This window comes from Chlorocebus sabaeus, chromosome 22, assembly GCF_047675955.1.
Source record: "Chlorocebus sabaeus isolate Y175 chromosome 22, mChlSab1.0.hap1, whole genome shotgun sequence".
Taxonomy (NCBI): domain Eukaryota; kingdom Metazoa; phylum Chordata; class Mammalia; order Primates; family Cercopithecidae; genus Chlorocebus; species Chlorocebus sabaeus.
This window is the reverse complement of record NC_132925.1, coordinates 80837370-80858059: the sequence shown is the minus strand read 5'-3', so window position 1 is coordinate 80858059 and position 20690 is coordinate 80837370. Positions and strand designations below refer to the sequence as shown.

The window sequence follows — 20690 nt, the reverse complement described above, 5'->3', positions numbered from 1 at the left end:
CTAGATTTACCATATTTAGAAGGAAAGTTCTAGATATGCTATGACCATTTTGCTTTTTAAATTTTAGCATAACACGAGCTGAAGTCACCCAGGGTAGTCACTAATATGATTTCTTCATATCACTAATTTTTTAACAGCCATATTTAACTTTCTTGCCTACATCTCCTTTTTTTACATTCTCTATTGAGCCACTTGTCCAGGGGTAGAAACATGAGGAAGACAGATGAATTGAAAAGGATTAGGAAACTTTGCTCCACAGTACCTATTATAGCTCCTTTCTTTATAAATACTAAATTGTTTATGTCATTACATACCCCTCACTGTAAACACATAACACACATTCATCTGAAAAACTCATTTATCGAATATGAAAGACCTTTCAGTCAAGTTCACTTTCTATCTCATCAAGATACTTGTGTGGTTTACTTATAATAGAAAGATAATATTTTATTTTCAAATACTGGATTTTCATGAATGTACACTGTGTGTGGGTTACAGCCGCATACGTAATGCTCAGATTTTGATGAAATATTTCGACTTCAGAGTTAGTTAACTGACAAGGGTGACTGAACTCACAAAAGCAAGGTAGTGACAAATTTGATTTATTAACTACACACTGAATAGTGTATTTGTCTCACATGGGCTTTAACTCTTAGATTAACACTGAACTCTGAAGAATCTTACACGAATAAGGAAATCAATACCTAAACACAAAATGATGAACACAATTTTATTTGTAAGGCATTTCCCTAAATGTCTTAAATGGTTTAACTTCAATAACTGGAGTCTTCACATTTAATGTTCAAGCATTTATGGATATTTAATATTAAATGAATTTTTAAAACTTCTACTGCAAACAGAAACCATCCATTTATTTCATAATCCAGCTCATTTTTATTACAGGGCTGCCAATCTCCAAAGTTATGTTTAATTCCCATTTTTTACTTATGTCTACATGAACAGCAAGCCCAACAGATCTGCCTACTGAAAGAAATGGTCAGTATGCACTCCATGCTGCCACTTTCCGTCATCTTAGCTCATGGCCCTGTCTCTTTCCTGATACACCAGAACTTCTTATTGCAGTTACTTATGATTGCCACGTTCCCTAAATACTTTCTAATCTCAACTATTCTCCCTTGTTGGAACCTCCTTGGTTCTCTTCAGCAACGCTAGATCACTGGGCTTGTCTGTACACCATGCAGCTACCCTTAATGCTGCTTGTTCTCTTCCAGGAGCACTACTCTCCCCTTCTTCAACTGGTTAATGCTTTTCTGTCTTTCAAGGCCATGCTCAGGCACCCACTTTTTCAGGGGGCCTTCTCTGACAACTCTCCTTTTACTCTGTAGTTCATTCTGATTCTTGCTCTCACAGTTTATACCACATGTATGGAAAAGGTCTGTTTACATACATGTCTTAGCTCATCTGACTATAAGTTTCTGATGTTATTTAACATCCATTCCTCCACTGCTCCCCTACCCTCGTCCCCACAGTTCTCACTAACCCTAATCTGGTTGATTGCAAATAACTTCCTCACTTCCAATTTCTACCCCCTCCAAATCATTGCAAATATTACCACCAGATTAATCTTCCCAAGGCACAGAACTGATTGTGTGGTCCTTCTCTAGCCCAAAAGCTTTAATGGCTCCCTTTTCTCTACCATAGTAGTTCCCAAAGAGTGGAACATGTACCATTTGTGAAATGATTTTAGACTGTATATGGATGCGGCATTAAATAACTCTGGATCCCGGAATAAAAATGTCCCTTTATCAGTTTTCCTTTAGTCCTAACTATGACAGGAAGCATGGCTGAACATGTATCTAATCCTTGATAAACTCTTTTTAACAAAGAGTAGCCCTCAGGACAGAGCCTTAAACAAGAAACAGTACCCAGTTAGACTTTAAAATATTGTTTTGTTTTTAGTATGTTTATTTTTATGTTGTATTTTGGGAAAATTACACTGGTTTTCCACTTATAAGAGTGGTACAAAATTTTCTTTTAAAATAAATTTACGCCAAAAAAAAAAAAAAAAAAAAAGAAAGGGAGACAGTTGATTTAAAGGAGAGAGAGTTGGTTTAAAGGAAAGTCTCAAGGGCATACCAGAATGGGTAGTACACAAAAAGGGTACTGAGAGTAGTATTGAAATGACTGAAGTCTGACAAAGACTTGTCAGAAAAATCAGCCCTTCAGAAGTTACACAACGTACTTAAAATGTCTGAACCCACATCAGGCTCTGTCAGACCAATGTTTCCTTAGGGCTCTTTTTCAACCTGGCAACCATGATTGATTGTTCACTGTTCTCCGGAGGTTACCTCTTTCCAGCCTCCATGCTTCTGCCCATGCTGTTGCTTTTGCTGGAATGCTTGGCTTCCTAGGTCTCCCTGTTGAAATCTTAAGAGTCCTCCAAAGTCCATTCTCAGTGCTATCTCCTTCAGAAAGCCTTCCCCCATCTCCAGTCAGATGGATTCCTTTCCCTTTCACAGTACCAACAGCAATTTCTCTCTCCCCTGTGCTTTGTATCACAGTTTTGGTGATTTTATAGATGTTCAAATAATTAAGTTATTCCACTTAGATGTTAAGCTCTTTCAAGAGAGGGGAAGAAAGGCCATGAATTGTATTCATTTTTTATACCACCATGGTACTTAACAAAGTACCTCACATGTGGAGTCAGTCCATAATTAATATTTGCTGAATTGAATTCAATATTTTAGGCAACATTCACGTGATACTTACAATTTTACGTTTGATCATGAAGAGTGGAATTTTTGCATGAAGAGGGGTGGAGGATAGTTCCTTATGGACCGTTGATAAATATAATCTTCTTTTGATGTTCCCTAAATCAGTAATTCTGAAAAAACAGAGGAGAGAAGACAGAACGATTCCCATCAATTTAATAACCACTTCTTTGGATAATCATCAAAATGATATAATTTATCATATAGACCCTTTTCAACAGGAAGATCAAACATAGAATTTAAGAATTGCCTTTTTCTTTCAAGAAGTAATAAAATTTCTTTCTCAAATTCAAAGTGCTCAGAAGCCTGAATGTATAAATTCACTTAATATGCTAATTTATTTCAGTACTCTACACTAGATTTCCACAGTCCTCCAGCCTATGAAAAAATTCAATTTGGATGAACTGAGAGACTGCTAGCCTTTAATAACCATACTTGTTCCAGCCCCTTAAGCTTGTGTTATCTTGGGACATACTGTCACCTACTAAATAGGAAAACATTATGGATTTCTTTCCCTAAAAATGCATCTGTCATTTTATGTAGGCTCTTAGTCTGCATAGAGACAGACACAAAACACTGGCTGTCGGTTTCACTTCCTAAGCACATATCTTCCAACCAGAATTATAATACACAACTTTATCGCTCACTATTCAGGTCAACCCACAGTGATACTAAGGACATTGAATTTGAACATCTTTAATAGATTTAGACCACAGCCATGATCACAAAGATTAGGTTTGCTTCAAATTGATAGAGGCTCATTTTTATGTTCTGTTTCCTTTAGGTCTCAGAGGTAACACAGCAGGCTTAAAATCTCCAAACCTGTCTTAGGCTGCTATATTATAGAATTGATGCTTCTTTAAACACTGTCTTTTTATTTGAGAATGATTTTTCCCCATTATTAGGGAAAAACTTTGTTTAGACACATTACACTGCTAATTTTCTATATTTAGTAATCCCCCAAGAAGACATTTCATTGAAATGCACTGTTGTCAATATTTATAGTGTAATTAACTGTTTTTAAAATCGGCATTGTCTTTTCTACAGCACTTTCATTCCCCCTCCTTCCCACTTTTCTAATCTCGGTATGGCTTCTTTCTAAAATACTCTACATATCTTTCAGTGAAAAAACCTATCATTAAACAATGTTAAGAATAAATACAGTAAAAATTAGTGAGATGATTTCAGAGTATGCTCCAGATCTAAAAATTCCATCCTACTTGCACTAAATGATATCATAAATTCATTTAAAATGCAAAGTCTTTCAATTCATAGTCAGAGCTACGGTTTAAAATGAAGAAGTATTAACACTATGGCAGTATTATACCCTGATATATATACATATATGTAAACATGGTATCACATTTACCCTAAGGCAGTATCTTCAAAGTGGGATGAACACATGGGGAGGAGGAGTGATATGCAACAATCCACAGAAGTGCAGGAAGAAAACATTAGAACTTTCACCTCATCCTCTTAAAATGTTATTTTTGTGCATGTCTCATTACACAGTCGTATGGTAACATATTTATATATTTTCTGAAGAAATGCCCCTATATAGCAGGTATGTACAAATATTTTACCAATGGGGTACAGGATCAAATATGTTTGGAAAATCATGTCCTCAGAGATGCTATTAGGTCTCTTCTGTAAGTTCTGATTAGGAAATAAAAGGAAAGACTACTGGGATTCTAGGAAGGAAAAGGTAACAAAAAGAGGGACTGCATTAACCAAAAATTCATCTATCACAGTTTTATTAAAGGGTTACTGTGCTTTCATGAATAAAACATTTTTTGTTTTTGTTTTTTTTTTTTGAGATGGAGTCTCGCCCTTGTCACCCAGGCTGGAGTGCAATGGTGCGATCGGGGCTTACTGTAACCTCCACCTCCCAGGTTCAAGCGATTCTCCTGCCTGAGCCTCCTGAGTAGCTGGGATTACAGGCGCCTGACACTATGCCCAGCTAATTTTTGTATTTTTAGTAGAGACAGGGTTTCACTATGTTGGCCAACCTGGTCTAGAACAACTGACCTCAGGTGATCGGCCGGCCTAGGCCTCCCAAAGTGCTGGGATTACAGGCATGAGCCACTGCGCCCAGCCAAACTACATATTTTTAATCTAAATAGTTAAGAGTCAAACTCCAAATGGAGGAATGATTGAGAATACTATCACTTCATATGGAACTATAGGAACATTCATTCATTCATTCATTCAGATATTCAACAAAGACTGAGCCAGGAAAATTGCTGGGAGTACCTCAGGGAGACAGTGATGAAAAAGATAAGGTTCCTATCCTTCTGGAGCCTCTATTCTTGTGCAAAAGGCAGGTGAATTTTCATGAAATATAGTTTACCATTATTTAGATTAAGTCTTGAAACCAGGTAAAAAAAACTCTTCAACTTTAGTTTTGCTTAAGATTTGTTTGGCTTTTGCTTTTTTATATGGATTTTAGAATCCATTTATCAATTTCTATTTAAAAAAAGGTGTTAAGAGTTTAACTTGGATTGTGTTCAATCTATAGATCAATTTCAGGAGACTGATACTGATCATGTCTACTCACATGATATGTATCTCCAATTATTTAGGCTTTGCTTAATTTCTTTCTTAATGTTTTATATTTTTCATTTTAGAAGCCCTGCACATCTTTTGTTAAATTTATTCCTACGTATTTTGTCTTCTGACACAGTTAAAAATGAATTTCAAAATTTCATTTCCCGGGGCCGGGTACAGAGGCTCATGCCTGTAATCCCAGCACCTTGGGAGGCTGAGGGGTGGATCACGAGGTCGAGAGATTTAGATGATCCTGGTCAACATGGTGAAACCCCATCTCTACTAAAAATACAGAAATTAACTGGGTGTGGTGGTACACGGCTATAATCCCAGCTAATCAGGAAGCTGAGGCAGGAGAATCGCTTGAAGCCGGGAGGCGGAGGTTGCAGTGAGCTGAGATTGTGCTACTGCACTCCAGCCTGGTGACAGAGCGAGATTCCATCTCAAAAAAAAAAAAAAAAAAAAAAAAAAAATTCATTTCACAGTCATTTGGTTCTAGTATATAGACATTCAATTGATTTCTCTATATGGTACTTATTTCCTCTAACCTTTGCTTAATTCACTCTTGAGTTCCAGTAGTTGTTTTGTAGATTCCTGAGGATTTTATACATAAACAATCATGTCTGGAGTGAATAAAGACTGTTTTACTTCTGCTTTTTCAACTTTATACCTTTCATTTCTTTTTCTTGCATTACTGCAATGGCTAGGGCCTTCAGCATATCTTAAATAGAAATCATGAGAATACAGGGAGAAAATCATAGGGAGAAAGTGTTCATTCTGACCTTATTAAGTATGATGTTAGACGTAGTTTACTTTATCACACTGAGGATGTTCTCTTCCATTCTACTTTTTTAGACATTCTTTTTTCAATCATGAAAGGCTGTGAAATTTTGTTAAATGCCTTTTCTATACTGGTTAAAATGATCCTGTTGTTTTTCACCTTTATCCTGTCTATATATTTAATTATACTCATTGATCTTCAAATGTGAAATGAACTTTGTATTCTTGGAGTAAATTTCAATTGGGCTAGTATTTTGTTGAAGATTTTTATGCTGTGAAAGAAAAATAAAATGATATATGCCAGAAGATGGCTGAATAGGAGCAGCTCCTGTCTGCAGCTCCCAGTGAGATAAATGCAGAAGGCAGGTAATTTCTGCATTTCCAACTGAGGTACCCGGCTCGTTTCTCTGGGACTGGTTAGACAGTGGTTGCAGCCTATGGAGGGTGAGCCAAAGCAGGGTGGGGCATTGCCTCACCTGGGAAATGCAAGGGGTCAGGGAACTCCCTCCCCTAGCCAAAGGAAGATGTGAGGGACTGTGCCATGAGGAACAGTGCATCCTGGCCCAGATACTATGCTTTTCCCACAGTCTTTGCAACCCGCACACCAGGAGATTCCCTCAGGTGCCTACACCACGAGGGCCCTGGGTTTCAGGCCAAAAACAGGGCAGCCGTTTGGGCAGACATCAAGCTAAGTGCAAGAGTCTTTTTTCATATCCCAGTGGCACCTGGAAAGCCAGCGAGACAGAACCCTTCACTCCCCCTGGAAAGGGGGCTGAAGTCAGCGAACCAAGTGGTCTAGTTCAGCAGATCCCACCCCCACGGAGGCCAGCAAGCTAAGATCCACTGATCTGAAATTCTCACTGAGAACACAGCAGTCTAAAGTCAACCTAGGATACTAGAGTTTGGTGGGGGAAGGGGCGTCTGCCATAACTAAGGCTCAAGTAGGCAGTCTTCCCCTCAAAGTATAAACAAAGCCCCCAGGAAGTTCGAACTGGGCAGAGCGCAATGCAGTTCTGCAAAGCCGCTGTAGCCAGACTGCCTCTCTAGATTCCTCTTCTCTGGGCAGGGCATCCCCGAAAGAAAGGCAGCAGTTCCAGTCAGGCACTTATAGATAAAACTTCCATCTCCTTGGGACAGAGCACCTGGGGAAAGTGGTGGCTGTGGGTATAGCTTCAGCAAACTTAAACGTTCCTGCCTGCCGGCTCTGAAGAGAGCAGCAGATCCCTCAGCACAGTTCTCGAGTTCTGCTAAGGGACAGAATGCCTCCTCAAGTGGGTCCCTGACCCCTGTGCCTCCTGACTGGGAGACACCTCCTGGCAGGGGTCGATAGACACCTTATACAGGAGAGCTCTGCCTGGCATCTGGTGGGTGCCCCTCTGGGATGAAGCTTCCAGAGGAAGGAACAGGCAACAATCTTTGCTGTTCTGCAGCCTCCGCTGGTGATACCCAGGGAAAGAGGATCTGGCGTGGACCTTCAGAAAACTCCAGCAGACCTGCAGCAGAGGGGCCTGATTGTTAGAAAAAAAAAAAACTAACAAACAGAAAGGAATAGCATTAACATTAACAAAAAGGACATCCACACAAAAACCCCATCCAAAAGTCACCAACATCGAAGACCAAAGGTAGATAAATCCACGAAGATGAGGAAAAACCAGCACAAAAAGACTGAAAATTCCAAAAACCAGAATGCTTTTTCTCCTCCAAAGAATCACAACTCCCTGCCAGCAAGGAAACAAAACTGGACAGAGAATGAGTTTAAGGACTTGACAGAAGTACGCTTCAGAAGGTGGGTAATAACAAACTACTCCAAGCTCAAGGAGCATGTTCTAACCCAATGCAAGGTAGGTGAGAACCTTGAAAATAGTTAGAGGAATTGCTAACTAGAATAACGAGTTTAGAAAAGAATGTAAATGACTTAATGGAGCTGAAAAACACAGCACGAGAATGTTGTGAAGCATACACAAGTATCAATAGCCAAATCAATCAAGCGGAAGAAAGGATATAAGAAATTGAAGATCAACTTAATGAAATAAAGCATGAAGACAAGATCAGAGAAAAAAGAATGAAAGAGAATGAACAAAGCCTCCAAGAAAGATAGAACTATGTGAAATGACCAAACCTACATTTGATTGGTGTACCTGAAAGTGATGGGGAGAATGGAACAAGTAGGAAAACATTCTTCAGGATATTATCCAGGAGAACTTCCCCAACCTAGCAAGACAGGCCAACATTCATATTCAGGAAGACCACCTCGAGAGAGACCACCTTGAGAAGAGCAACCCTAAGACACGTAATCCTCAGACTGTCCAAGGTTGAAGTGAAGGAAAAAATGTTAAGGGCAGCCAGAGAGAAAAGTTGGGCTACTCACAAAGGGAAACCCATCAGACTAACAGTGAATCTCTCTGCAAAAACTCTACAATCCAGAAGAGAGTGGGGGCCAATATTCAATATTCTTAAAGAAAAGAATTTTCAACCCAGAATTTCATACCCAGTCAAACTAAGCTTCATAAGTGAAGGAGAAATAAAATCCTTTACAGACAAGAAAATGCTGAGAGATTTTGTCACCACCAGGCCTGCCTTTCAAGAGCTCCTCAAGGAAGCACTAAATACGGAAAGGAAAAACTGGTACCAGCCACTGCAAAAACATACCAAATTGTAAAGACCATCAATAGTATGAAGAACCTGTATCAACTAATGTGCAAAATAACCAGCTAGCATCATAATCACAAGATCAAATTCACACATAACAATATTAACCTTAAATGTAAACAGGCTAAATGCCCCAATTAAAAGACACAGACTAGAAAATTGGATAAAGAGTCAAGATCCATTGGTGTGCTGTATTCAGGAGAACCATCTTGCATGCAAAGACACACATAGGCTCAAAATAAAGGGATGGAGGAATATTTACCAAGCAAATGGAATTCAAAAACAGCAGGGGATGCAATCCTAGTCTCTGATAAAACAGACTTTAAACCAACAAAGATAAAAAAAGACAAAGAAGGGTATTACATAATGGTAAAGGGATCAACACTACAAGAAAAGTTAACTATCTCAAATACATATTCACCCAACACAGGAGCACCCAGATTCATAAAGCAAGTTCTTAGAGACCTACAAAGAGACTTCAAGTCCCACACAATAATAGAGGGAGACTTTAACACCCCACTGTCAATATTAGACACATCAATGAGACAAAAAATTAACAAAGATATTCAGGACTTGAACTCAGCTTTGGACCAAGCAGACCTAATAGACATCTATAGAACTCTCCACCCCAAATCAACAGAATATACATTCTTCTCAGCACCACATGGCACTTATTCCAAAATTGACGACATAATTGGAAGTAAAACACTTCTCAGCAAATGCAAAAGAACAGAAATCATAACAGTCTCTCAGACCACAGTGCAATCAAATTAGAACTAGGGATTAAGAAATTCACAACTACATGGGAACTGAACAACCTGCTCCTGAATGACTACTGTAAATAATGAAATTAAGGAAGAAACAAACAAGTTCTTTGAAACCAATGAGAACAAAGACACAATGTAGCAGAATCTCTGGGACACTGTTAAAGCAGAGTTTAGAGGGAAATTTATAGCACTAAATGCCCATAGGAGAAAGTGGGAAAGATCTAAAATCGACATTCTAACATCACAATTAAAAGAGCTAGAGAAGAGCAAACAAATTCAAAAGCTAGCAGAAGACAAGAAATAACTAAGATCAGAGCAGAACTGAAGGAGACAGAGACACGAAAAACTCTTAAAAAAGTCAATGAATCCAGGAGCTGGTTATTTTTAAAAGATCAACAAAATAGACCACTAGCCAGACTAATAAAGAAGAAAAGAGAGAAGAATCAAATAGGCACAATAAGAAATGATAAAGGGGATATCATCACTAATCCCACAGAGATGCAAACTAACATCAGAGAATAATATAAATGCCTCTGTGCAAATAAACTAGAAAATCTAGAAGAAATGGATAAATTCCTGGACACGTACACCCTCCCAAGACTAAACCAGGAAGAAGTCGAATCCTTGAATAGACCAATAGCAAGTTACGAAATTGAGGCAGTAGTTAATACCCTACCAACCAAAAAAAGCCCAGAACCAGGTGAATTCACAGCCAAATTCTACCAGAGGTACAAAGAGGAGCTGGTATCATTCCTTCTGAAACTATTCCAAACAACAGAAAAGGAGGGACTCCTCCCTAACTCATTTTATGAGGCCAGCATCATCTTGAGACCAAAACCTGGCCGAGACACAACAAAAAGAGAAAATTTCAGGCTAATATCCCTGATGAACATTGATGTGAAAATCCTCAATAAAATACTGGCAAACCAAATCCAGCAGCACATAAAAAGCTTCTCCACCACGGTCAAGTTGGCTTCATCCCTGGGATGCAAGGCTGGTTCAACATTCGCAAATCAATAAACATAATCCATCACATAAACAGAACCAATGACAAAAACCACATGATTATCTCAATAGATGCAGAAAAGGCCTTTGATAAAATTCAACACCCTTTCATGCTAAAAACTCTCAATAAACTAGGTATTGATGCAACATATCTCAAAATAAGAGCTATTTATGACAAACCCACAGCCAGTACCATACTGAATGGGAAAAAACTGGCAGCATTCCCTTTGAAAACTGGCACAAGCCAAGGATGCCCTCTCTCACCCTTCCTATTCAACAGAGTATTGGAATTTCTGGCCAGGGCAATCAGGTAAGAGAAAGAAATAAGAGTATTCAAATAGGGAGAGAGGAAGTTGAATTGTCTCTGTTTGCAGATGACATGATTGTATATTTAGAAAACCCATAATCTCAGCCCAAAATCTCCTTAAGCTGATAAGCAACTTTAGCAAAGTTCTCAGGATACAAAATCAATGTGCAAGATTCATAAGCACTTCTATACACCAATAATAGAGAAACAGAGAGCCAAATCACAAGTGGACTCCCATTCACAATTTCTACAAAGATAATGAAATACCTAAGAATCCAACTTACAAGGGATGTGAAGGACCTCTTCAAGGAGAACTACAAATCACTGCTCAAGCAAACAAGAGAGGACACAAACAAATGGAAAAACATTTCATGCTCATAGATAGGTGGAATCAATATTGGGAAAATGGTCATATTGCCCAAAGTAATTTATAGGTTCAATGCTATTCCCATCAAGGTACCATTGACTTTCTTCACAGAATCAGAAGAAACTACTTTAAATTTCATATGGAACCAAAAAGAGCCCATATAGCCATGACAATCCTAAGCAAAAAGAATAAAGCTGGAGGCATCATGCTACCTGACTTCAAATTATACTACAAGGCTACAGTAACCAAAACAGCATGGTACTGGTACCAAAACAGATACATAGACCAATGGAACAGAACGGAGGCCTCAGAAATAATGCCACACATCTACAACCATCTGATCTCTGACACACCTGACAAAAACAAGCAATGAGGAAAGGATTCCCTATTTAATAAATCATGTTGGAAAAACTGGCTAGCCATATGCAGAAAACTGAAACTGGACCCCTTCCTTACACCTTATACAAAAATTAACGCAAAATCCAAGGCGTAAATATAAAACCTAAAACCATACAAACTCTAGAAGAAAACCTAGGCAATACCATTCAGGACATAGTCATGGGCAAACACTTCATGATTAAAACACCAAAAGCAATGGCAGCAAAAGCCAAAATTGACAAACGGGATCTAATTAAACTAAAGAGCTTCTGCACAGTAAAAGAAACTATCATCAGTGAACAGGAAACCTACAGAATGGGAGAAAAATTTTGCAATCTATCCATCTGACAAAGGGCTAATATCCAGAATCTACAAGGAACTTAAACAAATTTACAAGAAAAAAACAACCCCATCAAAAAGTGGGCAAAGGATATGAATGGACACTTCTCAAAAGCAGACATTTATGCAGCCAACAAACATATAAAAAAAGCTCATCATCACTGGTCATTAGAGAAATGCAGATCAAAACCACAATGCCATACCATCTCACGCCAGCCAGAATGGTGGTCATTAAAAACTCGGGAAACAACAGATGCTGGAGAGGATGTGGAGAAATAGGAACACTTTTACACTGCTGGTGGGAGTGTAAATTAGTTCAACCATTGTGGAAGACAGCGTGGTGATTTCTCAAGAATCTGGAACCAGAAATACCATTTGACTCAGCAATCCCATTACTGGGCACATACCCAAAGAACTATATATCATTCTAGTATAAAGACACATGCGCATGTACGTTTATTGCAGCACTATTCACAATAGCAAAGACTTGGAATCAACCCAAATGTCCATCAATGATAGACTGGATAAAGAAAATGTGGCACATATACACCATGGAATACTATGCAGCTATAAAAAAGGATGAGTCCATGTCCTTTGCAGGGACATGGATGAAGCTGCAAATCATCATTCTCAGCAAACTAACACAGGAACAGAAAACCACTGCTTATTCTCACTCATAAGTGGGAGCTGAACAATACACATGGACACGGGGGGAACATCACACACTGGGGCCTATCAGGGTCTGGAAGGCTAGAGGAGTGATAGCTTTAGGAGAAATACCGAATGTAGATGATGGGTTGTTGGGTGCAGCAAACCACCATGGCATGTGTATACCTACGTAACAAACCTGCATGTTCTGTACATGTATCCCAGATCTTAAAGCATAATAAAAAAATGTAATAAGACTTACTGTACAATCTGTCATATGACTGGTGAATAGTCTATATGCACTTGAATTTCTTTTATCTTTATGCCATGTTCATGCTAATGTTTTTTAAACTTTAAAACATCAAAAAAAATTCCCCTTAAGCCTACTCAATATTAATCTACTCATCTACTGATCTTTATAATATTCATTAATATTCCTGGGTAACTCTGGAACTCGGATCACAGTCCATTATTCTGGGTGACTCTAAATATTCACACAGACAGTAAGATTTCATCTAAACAAACCTCCTCCACTATGACAACCAATACCTTGATTCCACTCTAGCACCTTATATGAATAGTCCTACTTTGTAGCACATCATTGCTAGGGATTACTTGACTTCAAGGTCTCCTACTTAAATTTTCCTCCTGATTAATTAATTCATTCAGCTAACAGTCAATGCCTTAGTAGTACAATATAAGACACTGGAGATATGGAAGTGGCTAAGATGTGAAAATCATAGCGCAGTGTAGCAGAAAAAGTAACTATTCTTAAATAGTTGTTTCTAACACTTTTATTCATTTTCCATTTTACAGATGAGAAAATAAGCCTCTAGAAATTACTACCCCATGGATATACAGTTAGTAAGCAGCAGAGGCAAGTGTTAGCATTCTGTCTTTGAACTTAAAATCCACTGCCATTTCTTGCATGCAACACTATGCTGACTACTATTCCAGGCTGAAGCATTTTCATTTGTTTGCTGTTTACCAAGAGACTAGTATAGACGTTGTGCTAGGTGCTACGGATACAGCAGTACCAAGAATTCCCTGGTTTTTGTCCTTACAGAGTTTACAGTATGGTGAGAACCACAGAACCATATTATACTCTTAAGATAATACTTGTTTCTCTGCTGAAAACCACTTTCACTTTTCCCTCTCGCACACTCCTTGAGAACCTCCTTCCTGCTTCGTTCTAGATCCAGTTTTCCAATAGGTTACAAATTTATACCTCATCCATGATCCTGTGTCAGGCCTTCCAGAAGGATGATCTCCAAGCTAGCAAGAATGGAATGTAAACTACTGAAATGTGTTTATTCATGTAAATAAAAAATATATCAAGTATCAGAAGGATTTGTTGACTTAGCATATAATCAGAAGGACTGACTTAGACTTCAGTGTAAGATGCATATATTTTCCAAAAATATCATTATTAAATATCAATTATTGAACACTCTCTATATGCCAACAATGTGTTAAGCACTCTATATACGTTACCTCATTTAATCCTCCCATAAACCTTACAAGATATCTACTATTATTATCATCTATTTTACAGATGAGGAATCTAAAGTTTAGTTAATAAGGCTAGGTAACTCTCCCCAAACCACATATTCAGTGGAGTACAGATTTAAACTCAGCTCTACTTAATCCCAGTATCCACCTTCTGAACTACATGCTTGCTTTCTTTATGGGGCAGGTGATCCCTATAAACACATCCATAGTAGAATGATCTTTGCTCCTGGGAACAAAATATTTAATATCTAATGGCTAAGATGCCTACCCAACACTGTGTTTGAATGTACATAGTTCACGTTTACCTTTTGTGTGTATGTATGTATGAGATTATCTTCTTTCCGTCTACAAATCCTTCCTTTTGATAGGTTAAAAAAAAGCTCTGATCCAATGGTTATTATCTTACAATTAAAATTTTGGAGGCTAATCTTATTTTCCTAATTCCCAGGCTCTTGGGGGTAACCTCATTCCTCACAATAGGCCTCACATACTTACTTCAAATACTCTCAGTTATTAGCGAGGACTCCTGAGAATCATGAGCATCTGAACTTCACCAATCCAATTAGCTGCCACATCCTGTCAAAGTCACTTTCTTTTCTCTGAGACAGAGTCTTGCTCTGTCACCAAGCTGGAGTCCAGTGGTGTGATCTCGGCTCACTACAATCTCCACTTCCCTGGTTCAAGCGATTCTCCTGCCTCAGCCTCCTGAGTAGTTGGGACTACAGGATAAGGGTCAGAATTTGGACCCTTATAAGGTCCATGACCACACCACCATACCCAGCTAATTTTTGTATTTTTAGTAGAGATGAGGTTTCACCATGTTGGCCAGGATGGTCTCGATTTCCTGACCTCGTGATCTGCCCGCCTTGGCCTCCCAAAGTGTTGGGATTACAGGCGTGAGCCACCGCGACCAGCCCAAAGTCACTTTCTTAGTGGTTTCATATCTATTATTTCCTTTGGTTTCTTGCAGTTACAAAGTTAAGGTCATTTGTGGGTTGAAATGGCCTCTTCTACTGGTTTCCCAATTGCCCCAATTTTTTTTTTTTTTGAGATGGAGTCTTACTCTGTCACCCAGGCTGGAGTGCAGTGATGCGATCTCGGCTCACTGCAACCTCTGCCTCCCAGGTTCAAGCGATTCTCGTGTCTCAGCCTCCTAAGCAGCTGGGACTACATGCACACACCACGACGCCTGGCTAATTTTTTGTATTTTTAGTAGAGACAGGTTTCACCATGTTGGCCAGGCTGGTCTCGAACTCCTGACCTCAGGTGATCCATCCGCCTTGGCCTCCCAAAGTGCTGGGATTACAGGTGTGGGCCACCCCACCCAGCCCCCAGTGTTTTATCTCTCAGTCCATTCTTCATGTCGACCAGCCATGAGACCGAATGTCACCCCTAAGCTTTAATTTCTTTTTTGGCATCTTATAGTCTATGGAATAAAGTTCAAGTTTCTTATCTTGTTTGTTATTCAGAGACCTCCAAATTCTGACCCTTATCCACTACCCCAGTATTCCCTTCCACCACATTCCTCTATGCACCCTCTGCTCCTGTCAAACCCCATGAAGAAAAATGTGCAGGACTGAAACCAGGGGGTTATCACCCGAGACTCCAGGAGAGAACATCAGAATTGGTACAAGAGGAAGAGAGGAAATGCAGAAGAAAGTCAAGATTGGTTGCTGGGAGTTTTAATATGAGATATCAAGAAGACCTCAGCAGGAGAGAAATCAAGGATATAATTATAAATAGTTAGAAGAGGATGGGACATGGAAGAGCAACATCTAAATCCTTACCACGTGCCAGAATCTGCATACTATTTTACCAGTGTTATCTCATTTATTCCTCCCAACAAGTCTTTGAAATAGGAATCAATATTTACATTTTATCAATGTAGTGAGAGGCTCAGAGACATTAAGCAACTTGTTCAAGGTCTCATAGATAGTAAGTAGCAGAGCCAGGAGACCTACTAAAGCCTAAAATGATGAGGCAAGAGCAATAATGGTAAATTATTTACAAGTCTATCTGACAATTCCAAGGTTGGTAGTTACCTGGCTCAGTGTTTTTAAAAGGTTGCATGCTTCTTCTGGGAAGGAAAGAGAGAGCAGCAGGCCTGCAACCACTTACTTTACTTTACTAAAGGGCATTCCAGAAAAGAAAGATATAAGACCAGCCAAAACTCCCTGTAAACATGAGTGACTCCCTGGCAAATGCACTAATGGTATTACGGGAAAAGTTCTTAATGGAATGTTTTTTGCAGGATATACCTGATACATCTAGGACTGCTTGTAGTCAACAAACCTGGAATCCGTGGGCTTATGCGGGCATGGCTCCCCTGAAAAATGCCACATAAGCTACACATATATGAAGTAGCCAAAATAAGCTCTCTTTGGGCTGGTAGCTCTCCCTCAGGTATTGCTTGGAGAACTTACTGATTAAATCTGGGCCAAGTGCATTTAGAAAAGACTGGATCTCCTTCTGCTTCATGTGTACTTCATGACTTGTATCCTTGAGAATATTTATAAAATTCAATACTGACTAAGGTCTCCAATTCTTGTAAGTTTGTTGGCCAATGCAATACTTAGAGCTATTTCATATACCTGGTTGTGTTGTGCAGCATCTTTAGGAAGCAAATCTCCAAAAGTAGAATTTAAAATATGGTGCAAGTAGTCTATTTCAGACGTGATCTCATGAAGCAGGAGTCAGGGAGCAGGGAGAATAGGACAAAAAAGGAGGAAAAGTCAATTTAAAAATGCACTATCAGTGACACCACTACAGGTCACAGGGGCTCCATTCCACCGGGACTTCTGAAGACATGTACAGAACAGCCTACAGAATGGACCACCTGAAGGGTGGGAGGTGGGAGCACATATTCACTGACTCCCAATCCCCAAGGGTTATGGGTTGCCTTTAGGGGCCTTAACTCCCCAGTATTTCCAAGTTGTGCTAGTCCATGGGTGAAGTGGGCCTCCACAGCATCAAAGGAGGCCCTAGGGTACACTTGCACAAACTTGCACAAACTGTACAGTGCAGCTGATAGCAGAGGTGGGTCCAGAGGACATGATATGGGACACTGGGGTGGACTGCCACAATGACAATACCAGTATGCTTGCTGTTACCTAAAAGAATGTACTTAAATACATTCTTTTTTATTTTCATGCCTTTGCTTATGCATTTCCCTTGGAAAGCCCCTTCTCTCTTCATTATGCCAAATAAAATTATATTCATCTATCACAGTTTGAGTTAAAATGCCACCTCTTCCCTGAAAACTTCTTCGATCTCCAGATTTTAATCACATTTTTTATTGACTTGCTACAGCATGTTTTTTAACCTCTATTACTGAATTTTTTTCATCCCCCTTTGTGGTTATGTCCATGACTATAGTTCACTTTATGAGCCATAAACTGATGCAAATATGCACATCTTTTCCTTTGTTTTCATGGTTAAATAACATGTAGTCCCATGTATTCCAGTTTTACACTTGGGTAGTAATGTTGTAATTGAGTTTAAAAGGGTTACTAGAATTTGGTGTTCCAAAGCTCACTCTAGAGTTTAAATAAGTTCCTCATGTTAACTTTCACAAAAAAGTCTGAGTGCCCCGAAAGGCTGGGCAATTTGCAAAGTTCCTAGTGTGCACATTATAAAACACGATGGTGGGGTGGGAGTAGGGTAGGGATGGAATTTCTGGAAATTTGGGAGGAAAACCATTTATTAAAAATTCATCATCAGTATTGAGTTCATTGTAGTTTTCAAGTAGTGCTATTCTTAGTTTTCAGTGATAGGTTATTACAGTAGACCCCCTCATCTGTGGTTTCATGTTTCAGTGGTTTCAGTTACCCAGGATCCAAAAATATTAAGTGGAAAATACCAGAAATAAATAATTCATAAGTTTTAAATTGCATGCTGCTCTGAGTAGTGTGATGAAATTTCTCATCATCCTACTCCATCCCACCCTGGATGTGAATTCTCCCTTTTTCCAGGCTCCATGCTGTAGATGCCACCCATCTGTTAAGTTAGTCATTTAGTAGCTGTCTCGTTGATCAGATTGACTGTCACAGTATTGCAGTGCTTGTACTCAAGTAACCATCATCAACTTGGGTGGCTGTGGATTGTTTATTGAACCCTGTGGAATTCTGGCCTTTAATTTTCTATTAACTAAAACATAAGTGGCTCATACATGCCTCAGTAATCCTCTCTCTATCAATGTCCCAACCTCCATACTGGAAAGTGGGAATGGGTGGGGTTGTAGGCTATGACATCTTTTATTCTGCTCCAGTGAGTCTTGGTTAAAAAAAAAAAAAAGTGTGGGTGTTAGGCTGTTATAAACTCTTCTACTAGCCTGTAAGCACCCCAGGGCACTGAGATCACATCCTGCTTATCACAGTACTCTCACAGAACTAGGTTAAGGGGTTTATAATTAATTAGGAAATATTTGCTAAGTTGCCTTTTTTTGAAGCCCTACCATAGTTACATATTGGCTCATCTTTTTATTGAGCACCTACTTACTCTCAAGGCTGGAAGTAGATATTGGGGATTTCACAGTGAAAAAAACAAGGTCTCCAGCTTGTTCTAATGGAGAAGACAGTAGTAAATAAACCAGTCCACATATAGTATGTCAATTCCCAATAAGGACTATGGAATAAAAATAAAGCATGACAAAGTGATAGATAGGGATGGGAAGTATTATTTTAGAAAGGGTAGTTAGGGAAGGCCTCTCATATAAGACACCATTTAAGCTGAGTTGAGTGAAGTAGAGGTAGGAACCATGCACACATCTAGGGGAAGAGCATGCCAGACAGAAGACTGTGTGAAAGGCCAAAAGAAAGATGCATTCCTCTGCTATAGCATATCTTTTAATGTAATCCAACACATTTATTAAGAGGTGGGTCCTCTAGACTGTAAAACTCAACAGGAACCAAACACTAGGCTCACAGTATGAGGTTCATCTTCACAGAAGTCAGATTTTGGTTTGCACAAAATAGTTCTCAGTTAAGTCTAATCATTATGGCTCTGATGTCTGAAAGAATTTCTAAATGATCATGTGCCCAGCTTAAGACAGAGATATTAGGACTAAGCCATCCATATGGTGATGAGGGCTTATGCTACTGTCTTTGCAAAAATAAATATGCAAACCTTCCCTATCTCATAATCAAGAATAGTTAGTTTTGGGGGGAAAACAAAATCATGTGCTAAGCTTAAATGGTTTTAAAAGCAAGCTGAATTGCTACTTTAAAAAAATTAAAATTAGTCATTCATGAGAGAGAATATAAATGCCTATGTGTGACTACTTAAAAGCTTCATTACACTTATGTGCTTTTTTGGGGGCAATTTAGTTGCTGCAAGGAGACTGCTTGTAAAACAGCTCTTCACTTGTAATACAGGCTTGATTTTCACCATCAAAAACCTCCTGTGACCTAACAAAGAAGAAAAAGACAAGCAACACTAGCATTACTCCTCTACTACTTAAGGATTCATTTTTTAAAAACACCATATATGAGTTAATACATTGTTATATACACAAGTGAGCATTCACAGCTAAGGGTCAGCAAGGTGATAGAAAAAGTAATGAGACTATGTTGAGAAAAAATGGGGTAGTTGACGGGAAAATCAACCTCATTTATAATAATATTCTAGCGATCAGCAGGTGTACAACTTTCTCAGCTATGGTCATTAACAGCATTCATTTCAAACTTAACATCTACATTTGCAAACCACTTGAAAGTAAAATTACTTTTCAATTCAATTTTCAATTTGCTTTCAGATCTTCACCTTTGATTGACAGTTTTTTTTCCACAATGGCAACTCCATGAGAATTTCAGTAAATGGTAGCACCCATCCAAGAGTGTACATAAACTCATCTATTCAGATTGCCTATTCACTTTTCTTCTGTATGTACAATCATTTACAATCATTTGCAAATGCTCACTTCAGGTTAGAATGAACCTGCAAAACTGATCTCAGACTTCTGATGATTTGATTCATTTATTAGAATCATTTGTTCTTTAAGCCAAAATGGTTTTTATTTTTCCTCATCATGACCTAAAAATTACAAAATTAGAATGCACATTTTCAGTGATGGTATCAAATAGCTCTAGGTATAGTTACAAGGAAATAGTGAGATTGCAAAATAGCCTGTTTAAATATGTAAAATGTTTTGATATATATTATATGGCTGTGTACTGAATTTAACAGCTAATAGAAGATGGTTCTGTGGCCTCCCTTACACATTCATTCTAATGTTTCATGATTAGTATAGGGAATTTCGTTCCATTAGTTTTCCCTTTTACTGAAGTTTAAATTCACTGAGGATTCTTCTGTCTTTAAAAGAGAAGAGTAGCAATTCTGAACCCAAGACACTTTAGTGTGCTTATTAAAATACACTATAGCTTATTTCTTTTTTTTAAAAAATGGTTAATATTCTTTACAATGCATATTTTATGCCTATGATTTTAAATTAATAACTGGCACTCTTGAAACCTTTCTATGAATATCATTTGATTCCCTTTTTAAAAACGGCTTTATTTCAGAATTCACCACCATATAATTCATAAAGGTAGCAAAAAACCACTAGGATCCAAAAAACTATTGAAATAAAAACTAAAAAAAACAAAACAAAACAAAACAAAAACTTTACTGAGGTATAATTTTTATGCCACAAAATTTACCAT

General features: G+C 38.5%; 1 protein-coding gene across 3 annotated transcripts in view; it reads right to left on the bottom strand.

Moving 5' to 3' along the window:
- The window catches only part of CFAP20DC (CFAP20 domain containing), a 307024-nt gene that overhangs the window by 166557 nt on the left and 119777 nt on the right, over positions 1-20690 (bottom strand). For all 3 annotated transcript variants that reach the window (XM_007984801.3, XM_007984802.3, XM_073009987.1), the window contains exon 5: positions 2731-2845. In XM_007984801.3, coding sequence (XP_007982992.1) covers positions 2731-2845 — 115 coding nt within the window. The remainder of the gene's footprint in view (positions 1-2730; positions 2846-20690) is intronic.